Raw genomic sequence first — 19,209 nt, forward strand, 5'->3', positions numbered from 1 at the left:
AAGAAGATTGCACATAGGAGGTATAGCTTGTTTCCTAAATAGATCTAGGATTTCTTTAGCTTGCTTGTGTATTCTCTGTAAGAATCTTCTTTGCTTAGTGGATTGCCTGGTCAGATGATGACCCCCAGTTTTTCCCAGTGGTGGGTTTCTGGGTGAACAATTTTCTGGTTTTTGTTGTTCACAATTTTTTGAGTTTGTGTTCTTGATAGTTGACTAGTCATCGCATGATGTTCATGTATTTCTGGGTTTCTGTTCTGGCAGTTGACTAGTCATCATTATTTGCTGTTTGTTGTTTACTTGATTATGATGCTTTCACACACTTTCACCATAGTTGTTGCTAGCACAGGGGATGCCTAGATTGACGGGTCCTTCTGAGTGCCTAGGTTGTCACTAGTAATCTTCTAGGCTTGCAGGTACAGATTGGTATGCTCTGTGTGTGTGTTCTTTGGTCAAGTTTTTAAAGTGTGTGAATATTGCTATGTCTGTTTGAGTAGCATTTAAATTTACCCATCGTCACCTAAGTACCAATTTCAATTGGTATTAGAGCACCAGCTCTTAACATAAATAGAGAGATCCTTTGGGTGCTAATTGGTATTAGGTGTGTAAACATAAAAATGGATCAAAGTGCTCCTTACATTCATGATGAGCTTGCCTTGTTTGTTCATAAATATAGAAGGGTTGTCAAAGATAAAACCAAAGTCACTAGGAATTGTCAAAATCTTCCTAGTTCGTCTACATGTGTGTCTCAAGACAAAGTTTTTAAGGAGATGAATTTTTTGGGCTCTTATGGCTTTAGAGAGGACAAAAGTTTGAAGGGTCTTGTAAAGTGCTATCTATGTGGTGGTGCTGGTCACACTGATGTGGAATGTGCAAATAACCACATGATAGAGTCTAATGGGAGAGAAGAGTCAATTAGTGCACAATGGAGTGATAATGATAGTGATGATTCCATTAACTATATCACTTCATCTTTTGAAGAGGCAAATAATTTTGCCCTTGTTGGATCTGTTCATATTCTAGCCTTGCTAGAGTTCATGTAGTTAAGGAAGAATGTGTGTTTGGAGATGACAACCAGGATGACCAGTCATATAGGGAACAAGATGGCCAGTCATACAAGGAACAGGATGACCAGTCATACAGGGAACGATGTGAAAAGTATGATATGCTTTTCAAAGAAACCTGTAATTTCAAAGAATAGAATCACATGATGGAAGAAAAGGTCAAGGAAATTGATGAACTAAATGAAACTCTCAAAATGGCCAAAAGGAAGTTGAGTGATAGCTTGTATGAGAATGAAGTTGACATGTATGAATTGTATCATAAAGTTAGAACTCTTGAAAAAGAAAATTCTAGTTTGATTGAGAAATTGAATGTACTTGAAAATAACAAATCCTTGCTTCTTCATAGATTGATTTTATTTGAGTTTGAAAAGTCATTAGTTGAGCATGAAAAGGTTGTTGTGCATGATAAGTTTGTGGTTGAAAATTCTGTTTTGCAATGCATGTTATTTGAGAAAGACATTGAGGTTCAAAACTTGTTTGAGATGGTAAAATCACTTGAAAACAACATGGTTAAACAATCTGATTCTTTTGATGCTTTACAATTTGAAAATATAAGATTGGAACATGAACTTGAGTTGGAAAAAGAAAAGATTGAAGGTTTAACCATTGGTGCTGGAAAGATTGATAAAATGCTCAATTTTGGAAAATTGTTTGGTGATAAAAGAGATTTAGGATATATAGATGAGTCTTCTTCACCTTCATCATTTGAGACAATCTTTGTCAAGGATGTGTCAACTCAAGAAGCTCCAAAATTTGTTCATGGTCTCAACTTGGGTTTCAATTACATGAATATTGTCTCTAAGGGAAAGTTGTCTCTTCCACAATCTAACTTTGTGCCTACCTGCCACCATTGTGGTGTGAAAGGACACATTCGACCTAGGTGTCATATCTTTAGGATTGAGTCTCAAGTTTCCAAAGAAAGTGAGTTTAAGACTCATGTGTCATCTTTTAAGGGGTATGCTGCTGTAAAGTTTGTGGTTGGCTCAAGAGATAAACATTTTTCACTTGCAAAATTTGGTTTCCCAAAACCAAAAAGGTTCATTCCTACTTGCCATCATTGTGGCACATTAGGACACATAAGACCAAAGTGTTTTGAGTTTAGGAATTTTGAGGAAAAGTCTTTTGTTCATCTCAAGAAAGTAAATGGAAATTCACTTCAAACTCAAGTGAATGATCTTCTTTATAAACTTGTTAAAATTCCTAAGTTGATCTCTATGTCTCATAAAGTTTCAAATGTGAAACAAGTTTGGGTCAAGAAGGAAGACTATGTTCTTTCTCATGTTGGTGACTAGTTTGCTTCTCTTGTGTATCTAGACTTCTCTTTTGTTTGTGGGTGCTTCATGGAGTCTAGATACCTTGTCCTGCATATGCATCTTACTTCTTCTTTTTTATTTTTTATTTATTTATTTTTTCATTTTTTGTTTTAGCAAGATGTGGTCATTGCATGCATGTCTTTTAGTCATCTCCCTCACAATCATTTGAATCTTGAGTCCAACCAAATTCCATACCTTATGTAAGAACTTGGTGACGTTTAACTAATTGACTTAAGACATTTTCTTGCACAAGAGATCTTAGTAATTGCCTTGCCTTGCAATTTGTGTCTATTGAGAAGCAACTAGCTGTTTTTTTTTTTCTTCTTCTTCAACCGCTAGATACTTGAAGGTATTGATTTCCTTCAAAGATCTATTGGGTTGTGTAAAATGGATTAACTTGTATTTTCAATTTCATGTGCTTATCATCTGAATTTTCATTTTGTTTGTGTTAATAAATTGCATGTAAGCTCTCTTCTCTCAAGATGCATGATTCTTATGAGTGGAAGTCTTTTCATGATGTTGTAGGTGTGAAAGAGTTATCCCCATTCTTGTCTACAATTTGGAGCATTTTTTGTTGAATATACTTGGGTTGCATGATATGCTTTGAGCTATCTATAAAGTGTCTAAGATCACTTGTAGTTGTCTCTCTACCTTGATCTTTTGATCCATTTGGAAATCAAAATGCAAATAAATTGTTGGAGTAAAAGCCTTGGAAAAGCATTGTCCACAAATATAGAAAAAGCATTTTCGGACAAGCAAGTGTGCTATACTTCATTTTTTATAAAAAGGTAAAAGCGCTTGGAAGAGCATTGTACATCATCAAATAGAAAAGCAAAATTGTACAAGCAAGTGTGCTATGCCTTTCTAAAATATTGATAAATGTCAACTTTTGGATCACATTTCTTGGCAGGGTTTATGCCTTGATTTCTAGAACTTATATTAGATTTGATGCTTGGAAAGTCTCATGCAACTCTTGGAAATCATTATTGAAGCTCATATTGAATTAGACCTCCTTTTCCCAAACTCCTTACTCTAAGCTTCATGAGAAGTTCTAACTTATGTGTCTCATTGATTTTGGGAATTGAGTGCATATATTGCTTTGGCATGTTAATCTTTGTAGTTCAACTATTTCCCATTTGTGTTTTTCCAAATAACCCAAGCACATGTTATGGAGATGCATGTTATTCTATTGCATGACGTTTTTCTAATTCAAATTCTAGTTGCTTCCATCTCAATATGGCTTATTATGCTTGGATATCTCTTTGTATGCTATGTCTTGGGTCAATGTGTTTCATGCTAGCTTTCTGGAAATCATTTCTGCCTCGCATGACTAGTCATCCAATCTAGCATTCTTTGTGTCTCACTGATTCATTATTGGTTGCATTTTTGTTGTGTTATTTGTTGTGCTTAAAGGGGCTCTACACTTTATGTCATTCAAGCTCTTTTCTTTTGATGTGGTTTGGACTGTGTTGAGTCTTATTGTATGCATTTGTGAGCATACTTTGGAGTCATTGACTACTTGGTAGTCTCTCTTGTATCTATTTGGCTGTGATAGTCCATACTTTGCTTTAGTGAAGCTTCTTCATTGACATGTCATGGGTTTGGTCACACAATTGAGAAATCTGTGTTTTTGCTTGTTTAAGTATTGTTGGAGTTTGTTTTCTGAGGTCATATGACTAGTCATATATACTAGTCATTGGTCACTGGTATTGGTTTGGTCTTAAGGTATTTAGTCATTCTTGGATTTGACCTATGTTACCATATGTGACCTTGTTGTCTGTGGGTCTCTTTTGGTTTCCTTAAGTCACTTTTGAGTAGACTTCTATTGATGATGTTGCTTTATGCAACTCGAATGATGATTGTCTTGGCTGCAATCTCATGTTTTGAATTTATAGGTCTATTGCACTTTGTGATTTTTCCATTAAAGGGAGCTTGTCATTTGCTTGTCCTTGGAACACTTTGTTATGTTGTGAATTGCTTACATATTGTTAGGATTAATCTCGGTTATTTTCACACCTTTCTTTGTGTCAAAGGTTTTGTACCTTATTTTCATATTGGAATGTCTTCTTTATTATGTGCATTGCTTGACCAAATTAGTGTCATTCTGGTCTGCTTCATAATGAGTCATCTTGATAAGTTGTCTTATCTTTTTGGATTTTCTTCTTGTTGTCGTTAGTGGCCTTCTCCAGCTTGATCCTTGTGCTGATAACGACATGAAAATATATACTCCAGTCACACAACACATAGATGTTCTCACATTTCAGACTTAGCCTAACATGATCCTTGTAAATCCTTACGAGTCTACTATGCTATATGAGTTTTGGATTATTGGCTAATTTATTTTGTTGAGGGAGTTTCTTCGAGATGCATGTATTTTGGCAACATTCTTGCTGGTTGTTTTTATCATTTTCATACATCAATGTTGACTTCCTAAGCCTTATCTCGATTGATTTGTTCTCTTTTGTTCTTGGTTGTGTCTATGAGGTTGTTGGTCTTTTGATGCCACCTTAAATTTAGACATGCGTGACTAGTCTGTTTCACTAGTCCACTCTCTTCTTCTTGGGCTTTTTGGAAAGCTATGTTGTGTTTTTTGGACAACCTAGAGACTTATTTCTTGAGTTCTTTCTCGCATGTCCTCAATTTGAAGCACAAATTCAAGGTTTATCTTGCTTGGTGCCTTCTCAAAATTTGCTTATGAGTGTTGCCTCAAATCTTTCAATCTTGTTGCTTTGCTTTTGCACCACGGTGTGTAAAGAGAACTTCATAATTGTGTTGCTTGAACTATGTCATTTAGGGGGAGTTTCTTTTTCTGTAATGTCCACACAATGAATTCAATTTCAATCACATGATTCTCATTGCTTTGGTTCTAATTCTTTGCACCTTGCTACTGTTTGGGCCTAAAAATTGACACACCCAGTGAAAGAAGCCCAAAATCCAGAAGAGCCCGGCCTAAAGCTTATCAAAGCAAAACAAAACCAACTGGGCCTCACAGGCCCGTTGTGATAAAAAGAGAGGGGGGCCCGAAGCAGAAACAATCCCACGTGACATCTGTGGGATAAAGGAAAGTCAACAATGGCAACTGTCATAGAAGAAGTGATTGAAAAATTTATGTCATCAAGCTGTTCGAAAACCCTGAAAAATCTGAAGATTAAAATCCCTCTTACATATAAATATTCAGAGATTTTCTTCTATTCTACAGAGAAGGTAATTATCCCAAAGAGATAAGCAAGCTACAATCTCAGAGAAGGATAAGCGAGGAAAGCAGGGAGCTGTCCAGAAAAGAAATCAAACTAACCATCACGGTTGAAATCTCACAAGGGGCAGTTGAAATTGGGAAAAGAGATTAGGTTATTTTTCAAGAAAAACAGGGAAGTGATGCCTATTTTGAGAGCCTATCTGCCAAACTGATGAAATCCTATTTTCTTTCTTTCCATTAAAAAAAAAAAAGGGAGATATCTGTTGAAAAGATTTGCCGCCCAATATTAAACAAAATCACCCTACTCCAGAAAAATATTTTACTATAAATACAAGAAGGAGTGAACAGGGCAAAGGACACACACAAAAAAATTCAACATCCAATCAAACAAAAATCTTACACAAGGAAACCATCAGTCAAATAGACAACTCAAAATCAACCAACAAGCCCACTTGAATATCAAGTGAAACCAGCTTCAGATCAGAATTCCCAAGGCTCGGACTTAAGAAGTAAGTCATTCAAAACGAGATTTCTCTCGTTACAAATTTGGTTCAGCAAAAAAACCAAGACAGGTAGAGCTTGAGCTTTCTCCAAATATGGAAAACCTCAACAAAATTCACAGTGTAGTCTCTAGCCCACTGAAGTCCTCAAAAGCAGCAAGCGGTGAGGAAACCGCATTCTGCCACTCAAAAGCTTCACAAAGCTTGAGGTACATAAGTGGCTTCTCTGAATCTGTCAGAAGATTCCTAGCTGCCACCAAGTAGACGGCTAGAGAAGGACTTAGGCACTTGTATTCCCCAGACAATTTGTTTTAAAACCAGCATGGAATCTCCCAGAATTTCCACATATTGGATTCCTAGTTCTACCAGCATTTCCAAGCCAATGATTAAAGCCTCATATTCTACCCTGTTGTTGGTGCACTGGAAATCCAATTGGAAAGAGTAGCAGTGTTTGATTCCAAGTGGTTCTTCCAAAACAATTTCTGCCCCGGAAGCTATATCAGTTTTTGATCCATCAAAGTATAACTTCCAAGGTGCAAGATGAACTGAATAGATAGGATTGTTGAGGCAGGTGTGAGCTATGGTTAATAGATCTGCATTTGCTATGTCTAAAGAGTCCATGTTTTCAATCTCCTCCCCGGGATGATCTGCTAGGAAGTCTGCCACAGCTTGTCCTTTGACGGCTTTTTGAGGAACATATCTAAAGGCAAATTATGTCAAGGCCAAGGTCCATTTTCCAATTCTGCCTCTCAGCATTGGTCTTGTTAGCATGTATTCGATCAGATCTGTTTTGGCAATGATGTAGATGGTGTATGGCAGCATGTAATGTCTGAGCTTCACAGCAATGAAGTACAAGGCTAGGCAAAGTCTTTCATTTGCAGAATATTTTCTTTCCACCTCTGTCAGAGTTCTGCTTAGGTAGTAGACTGCCTGTTCCTTCCCTTCCTTGTTATCTTGAACCAATAAACTTCCAATGGATATTTCTGATGCAGATACATAGAGCTTGAGTGGTCTGCCCCTCTTTGGTGGGGACAGAACTGGTGGATTTGAGAGGTAATGCTTGATTTTCTCAAAAGCTTGTTGGTGCTGTTCTTCCCACTTAAAGGTTTGTTCCTGTTTCAATCTTAACAAAGAAGATAAAGGTTGGATCTTTCTTGCAGAATTGGATATAAATCTCCTTAAAAAATTAACTTTTCCTAAGAGACTTTGCAATTCTTTCTTGTTCCTAGGCGGCAAAGCTTCTATGATGGATTTTTCTTTGTTTTTGTCGATCTCTATGCCTCTTTGGTGGACCAAGAATCCTAGGAAATTTCCCGCTTGAACTCCAAAAACGCACTTCTTTGGGTTCATTTTCAGTTTATGTTCCTTCATTCTTAGGAATGCTCTTCTTAGATTTGTCATGTGGTTTCCCTCCTCTGGTGATTTAATCACCACATCATCAATATAAACTCCCAAGGAATGCCCTATCATATCATGGAAAACAGAATTCATTGCTCTTTGATAGGTAGCCCCTGCATTTCTCAAGCCACAAGGCATTACAGTGTATTCAAAAGCACCTATATGTCTTGGACACATGAAGGCTGTCTTGTGGATGTCTTCTTCTGCCATCATGATCTGATTGTAACCTGCGTTGCCATCCATAAAAGATAGCATCTGGTTGTGGGCAACTCTATCTACTAGCATGTCTGCCATTGGCATAGGGTACTCATCCTTGGGAGAGGCCTCATTCAGATTTCTGTAATCCACATAGATTACATTGCCCGGTTTTCTTTTTAGAACTGGTACAATATTAGCTAGCCAATCAGCATAGATGGCTGGCCTGATGAATCCTGCCTTGAGCAGCCTTTCTATTTCTTCCTTGACTTTCAGTTCTGTGTCCATGGACATCATTCTTCTGGCCTGTTTGACCGGAAGGTATCCCTCTTTGATTGGCAGCCTGTGTTCTACCAATTCCCTATCTAATCCTGGCATCTCATGATAATGCCAAGCAAAACAATCTCTGAACTCTTGTAGAAGTGCAATGAGTTCATTCTTAAGTGGTTCTTTCAATAGTGCGCTGATAAAGGTAGGCCTTGGATCCTCCCCTGTTCCTAAGTTTATTTCCTGCAAAGGATCTTCCACCTCTGGCAGAGAGTCATCCAGTGCAGCTGGTGCAAAATCTAACACTTCCTCCTATAGTTCCTCTTCCTCCTAGTCTTCCGTGCTTTTATGAGTGAATTCTGCCATATTGATGGCTGGATTCTGCGCAAAAAGCTTTCTTTCCTCCCAGTATATCAACAATCTTTTTGTAATGGATCGGATTGTTGCAGCTCGATCCTTTTCTCGTTGATTGGGACTAAACATCAGAGTTTCGGAAGTTTAGAACAAAAGGTTTATTCCAGTCCTCCAAAGAGTTGGTTAGACCTTCTTCAATGAGCCTCTGGGCCGTGACACCATGGGGGCGGCCGTTCTGGTTGACTCCAAAGAAGGTGAAAGGACCAAGGTCATCATGATAGTACCTTGCCTCACAACACATGGCAGAAGGTAGAAATGGTCGTGGATTGGCCTCTACTATCTCCATGTAGCCTTCTTCATTCCATAAAGCTAACTGTTGATGAAGAGTGGAAGGAACACATAGACTCTGATGAATCCAGTCTCTGCCAAGCAGTGCATTGTAAGTGGTAGAAGTAGTATCTACCACAAAGAATGCAACCTTCAACTTCTTGCTTCCTACTAAAACATCCACATCCAGGATCCCAAGGGTTTTGGTGATGCCCCCTGCGAAATTAGTGACGGTCAAGTGGGTTGGAATTAAATCCCTTTACATTACGCCCATTTTGCTCAGATTCTGTGAGGCAGAAGGTTGATGGCTGCACCTCCATCTACCATAATTTTGGGGATAGGAACACCCCCAAAGTTTGCTGTTATAAACAAAGGGTCTGAGGTGGTTTGCCATTTCTTTGGTTGGTTTGGAGAAGCAAAGCTGCTCTGCCAGTTTGTTAGTAGTTCATACATCTGGGATTTCACCTTGCTTTGCTCTGGCATCTCTTACATACGCCAACTGCATTCAAAACTCTCTTGGGAAAATACATCTCCGTCCAGTGCTTTTACGTCTCTCTGACCCAGAACTTTTCTGGCGGAATGAACACCATATTGATGCCTAGGTCGACGTAACAAGTCCTCAATTCTGCATGACCTCGGTTTCTGCATTCAACTCTCCGTCATAATCCATCTATTCTCCATCGTATAGTCATGGGGGAAACCCATGAAGGAATCTGTGGAGCACATTAAGGTGGGAGAAAAATGTGCTGGTTAATTAGAAGATATGGCTACTTCTGGCCAACCATGATGAAAGATTGCATTAACTATTCCAAGGGATATGAATCTTGTCAAAGACATGGCCCAATCCAGCAGGCTCCCTCAGTTCCCATGAATCCAGTGGTAAAGCCATGGCCCTTTAGAGGATGGGCAATGGACCTCATTGGCAAGATCTATCCAGCCAGCAGCCAGCATCACTGCTTTATCATTGTTGCCACAGACTATTTCACTAAGTGGGTAGAAGCCAAGGCTGTTAAATCAATTACATCTCAAGAGATCATCATTTTCATAGAAGAACAGATTATACAAAGATTTGGCATCTCAGAATCAATCACAACTGATAGAGGATCTTCCTTCATATCGGAGAAATCTTGGACATGGCAGAGGCATTCAAATTCAGACTGCTCCAGTCCACTCCTTATTATGCCCAAGCCAATGGACAGGCGGAATCAAGCAACAAAGTGATCATCAACATTATCAGAAAAATGCTTGACAAGAATCCAAAACAATGGCATGAGAAGTTGTCAGAAACTCTGTGGGCATGTAGAACTTCAAAAAGAGAAGCAATTGGCATGACTCCCTATGCGTTAACCTACGGTCATGATGCAATTCTGCCTATGGAGATAGCTGTTCAGTCCCTCAGAATTGCTCACCAACATAACTTAGTAGGAGAAAACTACTCCCAAGCCATGCTGTTGGAACTAGAAGGATTGGATGCAAGCAGAATTGACACTCTCAACAAACTCCTGGCAGGAAAGCAAGCTGTATCAAGGGCTTACAACAAAAGAGTCAAGAACAAGAGTTTTGAAGAAGGAGAGATAGTCTGGAAAGCAGTTCTGCCCCTTGGAACACGTGTGGCTAGTTATGGACAGTGGTCACCTACATGGGAAGGCTCTTTCATAATTAATTAGATCCTTAGAATGGGGGCATACAGGTTGCAGGATAGGGATGGAGAAATTCATACTGCCCCAATCAATGGCAAATGGTTAAAAAAGTTTTATCCAACCATGTGGGATTAACAGGCTATACAAACAGATCCTGGGATAGAGACGAGACTACTAAAGACTTTTGATTCCTTTTGAAGTTACCTTTTTTCTAGAGATTCTTTAAGTTTGTTCCTTTTGTACTTCTACTTCTGATTCTGTTTATTTCATCAATAGAAATCAAAAACTAGAATTGCAACAAAAATAAACTTTATTTAAAATAAATAAGCCATAGGGCCTTCCCCATGGCAAGCTGTTCATAAAAAAAAAAAAAAAAATTCAAAATCCTAATTTTCTGAGAGTCTCTTGCAGATTGGTCTTCTTGATAGAATGTTCTTTTTGGAGCAGCACCCCCTGATGAATTGAAGCCTCTGCAATCTCCAGGGCTGGCCTAGAAGCTGCAACCATGTTACGCACAAGGAAAGTGGCCTTAGTCTTGGAGCTCAATCCAGCCCCAAGCTTTGTCTTGCACTTCCGGCACTCTGCCACCGCTTTTGAAGCTCTGTCTGTTTCTCGGTTTGTCATGTGGCTTTGGCTTCTTTATACCCCACCACCATCAGTCGATTCGCATACCTTTGCAAAATCAGCCAAGTTGGCTTCATGAGTAGCCTTACTGAACTCGGAGGTTTTGAAGGTGGGCTTGGATCCTCATAAGCTCGTGAAGGTTGAGCATATCCCTTGCCAAGCCAAGGCTCATCTCAAGTATAGGTTTTGGGGCCATGTTTTGTCTGTGCAGCGAGTCAGATCCTTCATCGGTGGTCAAAGGCCTCCTGCCCTCATCAGCTCGATTGATGGCCGGCGGATCTTCAATCTCTCCATTGTCTCTTCCACTTGCCTTGGACTTCATCTTGCCTCTGAGGGTGAGCTTTTCCAACTTGTCGGTGGGCATCTAGGTCCATAACCTTCATCGCTCGGTAAGCAAAAGAGGCCGTGGCAGATGAACTTGCAAGGGAATGAATAGGCATCTGTAGAAGGAAGCATAAGTCAAAACTAGGCAGAAATAGAAGAGAAGAACTGCATCAGGTTCAGTTATGACTAGTCATCTTCTTTGTCTACATCTGGGTTCATTATGACTAGTCATCGTTCCTAGTCCAGAGCAGATTCTTGGTTGATTTCTTCAAGAGTACGGTTTCTTGAAGGAATTGACATTTTCATGTCAGAATCTATATTTCATTATGTTTGTTCGATCTAGAGCTGAGTGGCCGGTGCCATGGAGTGAAGGAACTGATGGACTAGCTGCCACTTACATGACGGACTAGCTACTAGCTTAACTAAGTTGGAGAAGAAGATTGCACAGAGAAGGTATAGCTTGTTTCCTAAATAGATCTAGGATTTCTTTAGCTTGCTTGTGTATTCTCTGTAAGAATCTTCTTTGCTTAGTGGATTGCCTGGTCGGATGATGACCCCTAGTTTTTCCCAGTGGTGGGTTTCTGGGTGAACAATTTTCTGGTTTTTGTTGTTCACAATTTTCTGAGTTTGTATTCTTGATAGTTGACTAGTCATCGCATGATGTTCATGTATTTCTGGGTTTCTGTTCTGGCGGTTGACTAGTCATCATTATCTGCTGTTTGTTGTTTACTTGATTATGATGTTTTTACCACAGTTGTTGCTAGCACAGGGGATGCCTAGATTGACGGGTCCTTCTGAGTGCCTAGGTTGTCACTAGTAATCTTCTAGGCCTGCAGGTACAGATTGGTATGCTCTGTGTGTGTGTTCTTTGGTCAAGTTTTTAAAGTGTGTAAATATTGCTATGTATGTTTGAATAGCATTTAAATTTACCCCTCGTCACCTAAGTACCAATTTCAGGTTTCTGTTGTGGAAGTAGAAAAACACGAGGCTAGTTGGGTTATTGGTGACTTAACTGAAGATCATTGGACATAGTCCTTCAAAAAAGCCATGAAGAAAAGGAAAAGGCCAAGATGGCCTATTTGGCATTGTATTGAATATTGCATGCTAACTAAAAGCCATATGGATATATGTTATTATAATAATATTATTGTTATATATATTATATAGTGTGGCCTAGCAAGTTCTAAGGAGCCCTTTAAAATATTAATTTTTTAAAGAATAGTGTAGAGTTAAATTTTGCCATCTCCAGCTATGCATGGCTATATTTTAGGGTCATTTATATTTTATTATTTTGAGGAAAACTATGGTACAACACTCATATATTTCACAACTATGTATTGTTTAATTTAATTAAACTACAATTTAGAGGCAATATTTTTTAATTTATATTTTTTAAAACAAAATGAATTTAAAACATTTAAATTTTTTTAAATAAATAATTAATTAATAACTTTTCAATGAATGGTTCTGACCTCCAATGATCAGAAACCAATTATATATATATATATTTAAACAAAACGAATTTAAAAACATTTAAAAAGGTTATTTAAGATAAAAATAAAAACCAAACGGCTAGTTGATGTCATTAATGATGTCAACGGGCCTTTAATATATATTGGTTGTTGGATCTGTAGTTCCACAAAATGTTTCATGCTCTTGCCCACGCGTGATACTTTTTCCTCTTGAAAAGCACATATGTTGAGCCCACAAAAAAATTTGGCATAGGCCAAAGTTGGACTTCATTTGGCCTAGTTGGAGGCTAAATAGCCAAATTGGCCCTCCAAATTTGGCCAAAATTTTTTCTAGCCCATGACTAGAGATGGGTTTTGATTCAATTTGGAAACAAATTCCAATAGCTACAAAATCTAATGGCTGTGATTTCTCTTTTCAAAGTGGACGACCAGGATTCATTCTTTACAAACCTAATTGATAGCTTGATCCGAAGGCCCAAAAATGGTCCAAGCCAACCCAAAATGATCTAATGGTCATAAATATTAGCAAAAAACACCCAAACCTTCAACAACAAAAATCTGATTTTCTATATATAACCACAACCTTTGTTCACATAAATCATATCTTCCACAAATTTAAATTTTTTTAGATCCATTTGTTTGAAAAAATAAAATAAACTTACAGACACGCAAAATTAATTTTATAAAATTAAAATAGAAAAAAAAAACACAAACAAATTAACAAAAACAAATCGAACTCATTGGAGTAAAAAGCGCATTTATACTCCCCAGATGTGTGAAGGGGATGTAAAAGTGGACTGGCTTTTCACCCCCGAAAATACCACCCACAACTGGTGATGCTCTTAGTTACTTTGAATTGCACATTCTACAAGCTTGAGAATAATAGTGATCAACCACAAGAACCAAAAGTGACTTTTTCGTATTATTTATGATAAAAATAGAATGTGTTGGTGGATTTCAAGTTACAAATTGGTCTAGTTCGGTTTTTGGACCGATTTTGTCAAAATGGGTTTTTTCGACTCGGTTCGTTGAATTTGCGGTTCCAATGCCCACCTCTAATTTCAGCTCGCAGTATTTAATTATTTCATCTAAATAATTAAATAAGGGACCGAATGTCAATAGTTTGTTAATATGTTGTTGTCGCCATTAATCTGTTTTGCTCATTCAAGGTGTGCTTTATCTTAAATTTCTGTCCGATTGTACTAAATGAGAGACTAATGAGGTAGGTGGGTTCGGTGGAGGAATTGGTAGATATTTGCAACGGGTACAATCAAATTTAAAGGGTTGTCTGCTGGTTGTTGGGAGCACCAAACAGGGGGTTTGGTGGAGGGATTGGCAGATGAATTGATCACCAGTGAAGACGGGCTGCACATTGCAAGGGAAGCTCCCACAAGTAGATAGACAGAAGCTCTCACGGAGGTGACAACTTTTCTGGATCTCCAGCAGAACAACTAAGTGTTTATTTAGCGGAACAAAGTCTCTTACCTCAAGGCTTCGAAATTCTAGTCGACACTCAAACCAAACTCACAGTAGAGGAACTTGCAGGTTCCATTCATTTTGCTAAACTCTCTTTCTCTTTCAGCTTTGATCAGAAGAGTACTGCTCACATTTACTTAGATCAAAACTATTTCAATTTTGGTTATGAAGTCGGTCCGGCCGAAACTATTTATTTAATTTGCTGCTTTTCTTTTCTGCTTCATGTTTGAAAACAAAAGAGCTTGCCAGTTTCTTTGGCCTAAACTTAGGGAATGAGAGAAGATCAACAAAAAAACATGAAAAACGTGAACAATTACTATCTGTCAGATGCAAACAAAATCTTCGAAATTAATTATGATGCTTCATGGATAAAACTGAGTTCAAGGTCTTATAAAATTAGGGCATCTACAATTATGCTCCCTATTTTTCTGTTAAAATTTAGCTAAAAAGTAACCAAAGCTATTTTAGGAGCTTTCTATAAAATTTGAACTCCAATCATATTGTATAGTTTAGGGAGTCATAAAAACTATAATTATTTTTTAATTCAATATAATTGGTCCATCTTTAAAAAAAATAATAATAATAATAACATAGTTAGCATTAATTAAAATTTTAAAATATACATAAAACAAAACAACATTAAATTATAGGGAGTCACTAGGAGTCTTTTCTCTCTCCTCAAATTTAGGAGCTCCTAGAGGTGGATAGGGAGCATAGTTGGAGTTGTATTTTTCCAATTCCTCCCTAAAAAATTTCTAATGAGGTGGTTTAGGGAATTCATTGTAAATGCTCTTAGATATTGGCTCTGACAGAAATGTTGATTGCACAGAAACACAAATATTTTGATATGTCTGTAAAAGGTTCGAGATACACAATGCAAATTTTTAGTAAAATAATGGAAATTTTGAATGAATATTTTTTTATAGGAAAGGTTCAAGATACACAATGCAAATTTTTAGTAAAAGCATGGAAACTTTGAATGAATATTTTTTGATAAAAAAGCAATAGAATTTTATTAGATCAATAAAAATAAACAGTAGAAAGGACACAAACGGTAAAGGATGTAAAGGGAACCATCCCAATAACAACATGGCATTCATGAAAATAATTTTTCTAAAACCTCTTTCAACTGCCATAATTTCCCCGAATCTTGTTCAATGACTTTCAAATACAAAAATTAGCTGTTAATCGGTATGATTCTCTTAAAGAGACCGAAAACATCCAACAAACTCAACTAATTTCTAGAATCATGAGGAAAAAAAACACAAAAAACTCATAGAGTTTCTAAACTTTATTGAACAAACTAAAACAACGTCGGTAAAAGGAAAACCAACCGCCATTAATCTTCCTTAAAGGAATGAATATTTAAGATACAATTATTTGTTCAACTATCTACGTGAAAGAAAACTAATGAAATTAACTTGATTGCGTTGTGGGGTTGTGTGACCTCAATTAAATGATTCACGAACACTGCATTCATTGTATGTATACAACTATTTACACTTCATACACTGCAAATTGAACTAGTACACTGATAAAGTAGAGAAACATGACAAAAACGTATAATTAATGTATCTTAAGGAACTACGTAACTAATAATTATAACATTAATTTAGAGAATTAAGCAATTATAATAACATTAGCGAAGCAATGTTATTAATTTGTAAAACTAGGCAGAGGGATATTGGCCATTTGAAATCTGTCCTATCAAAGCTGTATGTGGTTACGTTGCACTTGCAGGGAACGACAAATCAATGGAAGAAACGAAAGAGCTAAGGAACGAAAAAGGGACAACAGAGAAGACTGAGGAGTGCAGTTCAAAGCCTAACCGTAAATTTGTCCCACGCCCTATGCCCCCGAAGAGAGGTCAGATCAAGCCTCAGATCATGTTTGACCTCGTCAGGTATACTTTTTACACAAACAAATAGGGTTTTCATATTACCAGTCTTTCAAGACTTATAATTTAAAGTGCTGCTAAAAGAACTTTAAAATTAATTTAGTACACCTTATAATCTAAATACACTTAGATATTTCAATTAAAATATAAAATTAACTAAGTACACCATATTTGTGCAAATTTCTCACAGAAAAATATTCACGAATGAATCTTCTCTCTAGACCGTTCCCCTGCTAGATTCCTTGCAAGACAAATGGCGATCAACGAAGAACCACCGGTGTGGTGGTGGCTAAGGGCCTTCTGATGCCTAAGTCAATAAAATGGCCTTGGAATATTTAGATAATGTAGCATAGGAGCCGAGTAGGTAATTAAGAGAGGTGGCAACAGCCTGTGTGAGAGGGAGAGGGGAATTCAACAATATATATATATATATATATAGAGAGAGAGAGAGAGAGAGAGAGAGAGAGAGGTGGCGACAGCCTGTGTATGTGTGTGTGCGCATGTGCATGGGAGCCAAGTAGGTAAGAGAGGTGGCAACAACCTAGGCGTGTGAGGGAGAGGGGAATTCGATAGAGAGAGAGAGAGAGAGAGAGAGAGAGTGTGTGTGTGTCTTTTCCATTTAAGGAGGAAATAATTCTCTAGAATTATTCATTTCTTGAATAATTTGATTGAGGGAATTTATGGAATTTATTCCATCAACTTAAATAAGTAACTTCCTTATTAAATATATTATTAAACCTGATTTTTTGGTTTAAATAATATATTTCTAGGGTTAGCTTCTTTTCCATGCGGCTCCTTCTGATTGGGTGTTGAATTATTTGCTCCCACACACCATATTTAATTACCTAAAATACTCATGGTACAACCTAATACACTCTATCACACAAAACCCTCCTAAAAGAGGATATTTTGACTAAAGTTGGGGTTGAAGGAAAACGTGGTAATGGGTTTAGAGAGCATACATACAGAGTTCCATGAGGGAATTAGGAGGTGGAGAAGAAGACCCCAGATCCATGCAGAGAATAAGAGCTACTTAAGCAGGCACTTGCTATACTCCGCTTCGTTCTTTCGACTGTTTGACAGCAATGATTCTCTTGTTGCCTATTGGGTATGCAGACTTGTGATGTAGTCTTTAGACTATATCACCTTCTTTACTGCTAATTTGACTCGGTGTGCCTTAACACCATTTGGGCCTTTTTTTTATAATTTCAAGCCAACAGTTTGGCTTATAAATATTTTCTTGCTTTCATGTGGTGAATGTTAAATTTCAAAGAGATGAGTTAGCAGTTCACTACTAGTAACGTCGATATTGTCTATAACTTAGAGCATCCACAATGGGCTCCCTAAACCACCTCCTTAGACAAATTTTAGGGAGAAATTGTAAAAATGCAACTCCAATCATGCTCCCTATCCACCTCCTAAAATAGGGAGTCCTCTAGGAGCTCCTAAATCTGAGGAGAGAGAAAGAACTCCTAGCAGCTCCCTATAATTTAATGCTGCTTTATTTAATGAATATTTCAAACCTTTATTTAATGCTAACTATTTTTTATTTTATTTTTTAATAGAGATGAACCAATCAAAAAAGAGTTATAGCATTTATGACTCTCCAAATTATGGAGTACGGTTGGAGTTGAAATTTTTTAGAGAGCTCCTAAAATAGCTTTATTATATTCTTAGCCAAATTTTAGCTAAGAAATAGAGAGCATCATTGTGGATGCTCTTAACCACCTATAAAGCTCAGTAAGTGTGAAGTTTTATTACAAAAGCCTCGGTGATATTAGTAGTGGAATCATTCATTATATATTTTATTTAGTTAAGTTTTTTATGTGGGATTTATATTTTTCAACACGCTCCCTTATGTGAGACCACCACATAGTGGGTTACATGTGGAGCCAAGTCTGAGACGGTCTCGAAAAACTCATGGTCAATCGAGCGGTCAAACTTTCCATATTGGTCAACCTGGCCCGCGATGCCCACGACCTCCAATTTCCGATCCAAAAGTTTCTATAGGTCAAAAAATTCTACTAAATAAGTCCCAAAGGTTTGGTCTCAATCAAAAGGTCGGATCTAAGCCAATCGCACAATCGGACGGTGATCGGTTTGCCTAACCCTATAATTGTTGACTCAAAATATCCAGGACTCCGATTCTCGATCCGCAAGTTTCCACAAGATCCTAGAGGTACAGGGAACAACATAATTAAAATTGGAACCGATCGAACGGTCTGAACCTATTGAAGCCGGATATTGCATTATAGGTGCAATATCTGTTCGATAGTCAACTGGTGACTAACTTCAAATCCAAGTATACCGTCATGCTCGGGACGATGTGGGGAAGAATTTAGAGCACATTGGCTGCCACAAGGTGGCCCACGCGCTGCCACTCGTCGCTGGCAGCAGTGGGTGGCTCACCCAATACCTATACCCATAGTTCAAGCAAAACTAGGGGTGCATTTTTGGTTCTTGGACCCCTACCAAAAATTGGCTGGAGGTGCCGGAAACACAGTCAAAACCGCCGGCCTCTAACGATGTCTAAATCAAACTCTCAAATCTCAAAATCAACCCAAACCACGTACACATTCAGCAAGAGCACAAGGAGAGGATCGAAACCCATACCTGGATCGACGTCATTAGTCTGAAGTCGACGAAAAAGGCTACTGAAACCATGGTAATTGTGGCCTTTTGGAGCTCAAAACGGCATCGTGCTGGACTTGGGTGGTTGGATCTTACCCTAAACATGGTCACTGGAAGTAGCCGGTCATTTTCGAACTTGTCTCGTTAGAGGAGGTGGCCAGACGGTGGTGTGGCGTTGCTGAGAAGGTGAAGACCTGGTATTTAGGGTTTCTGAACAATTTCATAAATTCCCAACATGTCTTTTCGGTTCTCAGACCTTTACACATTTGTTACAACTCAAAATTGAGCGTGCCGCCTATCCATGCACTCATATTGACGAGCTCTAAGCAAAGATGCTACTCAATTCCCCAAAATCCTTCCAGAACGAGAAGTGACTAAAGAACCTCTACCCCCAAGGGAAAAAATGTAATTTTGCAATTAAATAATTAAATAAACTACTTAATCGGGTCATGATGTTACATCAACTATTGCTCCTAATCATTCTAATTCATGTATTGAGTTATAGGATTGAATATAGGACCCACATTAAAAAAA

At 37.9% G+C, this 19,209-nt stretch overlaps 1 protein-coding gene across 3 annotated transcripts in view; it reads left to right on the forward strand.

Moving 5' to 3' along the window:
- Positions 1 to 19,209, forward strand: part of LOC103331566 (UPF0481 protein At3g47200-like) — a 78,151-nt gene that overhangs the window by 53,724 nt on the left and 5,218 nt on the right. The window contains exons 1-2 of one of the 3 annotated variants that reach the window (XM_008234198.3): positions 13,908 to 14,216; positions 15,888 to 16,050. In XM_008234198.3, coding sequence (XP_008232420.2) covers positions 15,902 to 16,050 — 149 coding nt within the window. In that variant the 5' untranslated portion in view covers positions 13,908 to 14,216; positions 15,888 to 15,901. Of the gene's footprint in view, positions 1 to 13,907; positions 14,217 to 15,887; positions 16,051 to 19,209 lie in introns of those variants that run through there. The other 2 variants (XM_089053241.1, XM_089053242.1) reach the window with 2 other exon arrangements.

The sequence above is a fragment of the Prunus mume genome, linkage group LG5 (assembly GCF_029339155.1).
Source record: "Prunus mume cultivar Tortuosa linkage group LG5, ASM2933915v1, whole genome shotgun sequence".
Classification (NCBI taxonomy): domain Eukaryota; kingdom Viridiplantae; phylum Streptophyta; class Magnoliopsida; order Rosales; family Rosaceae; genus Prunus; species Prunus mume.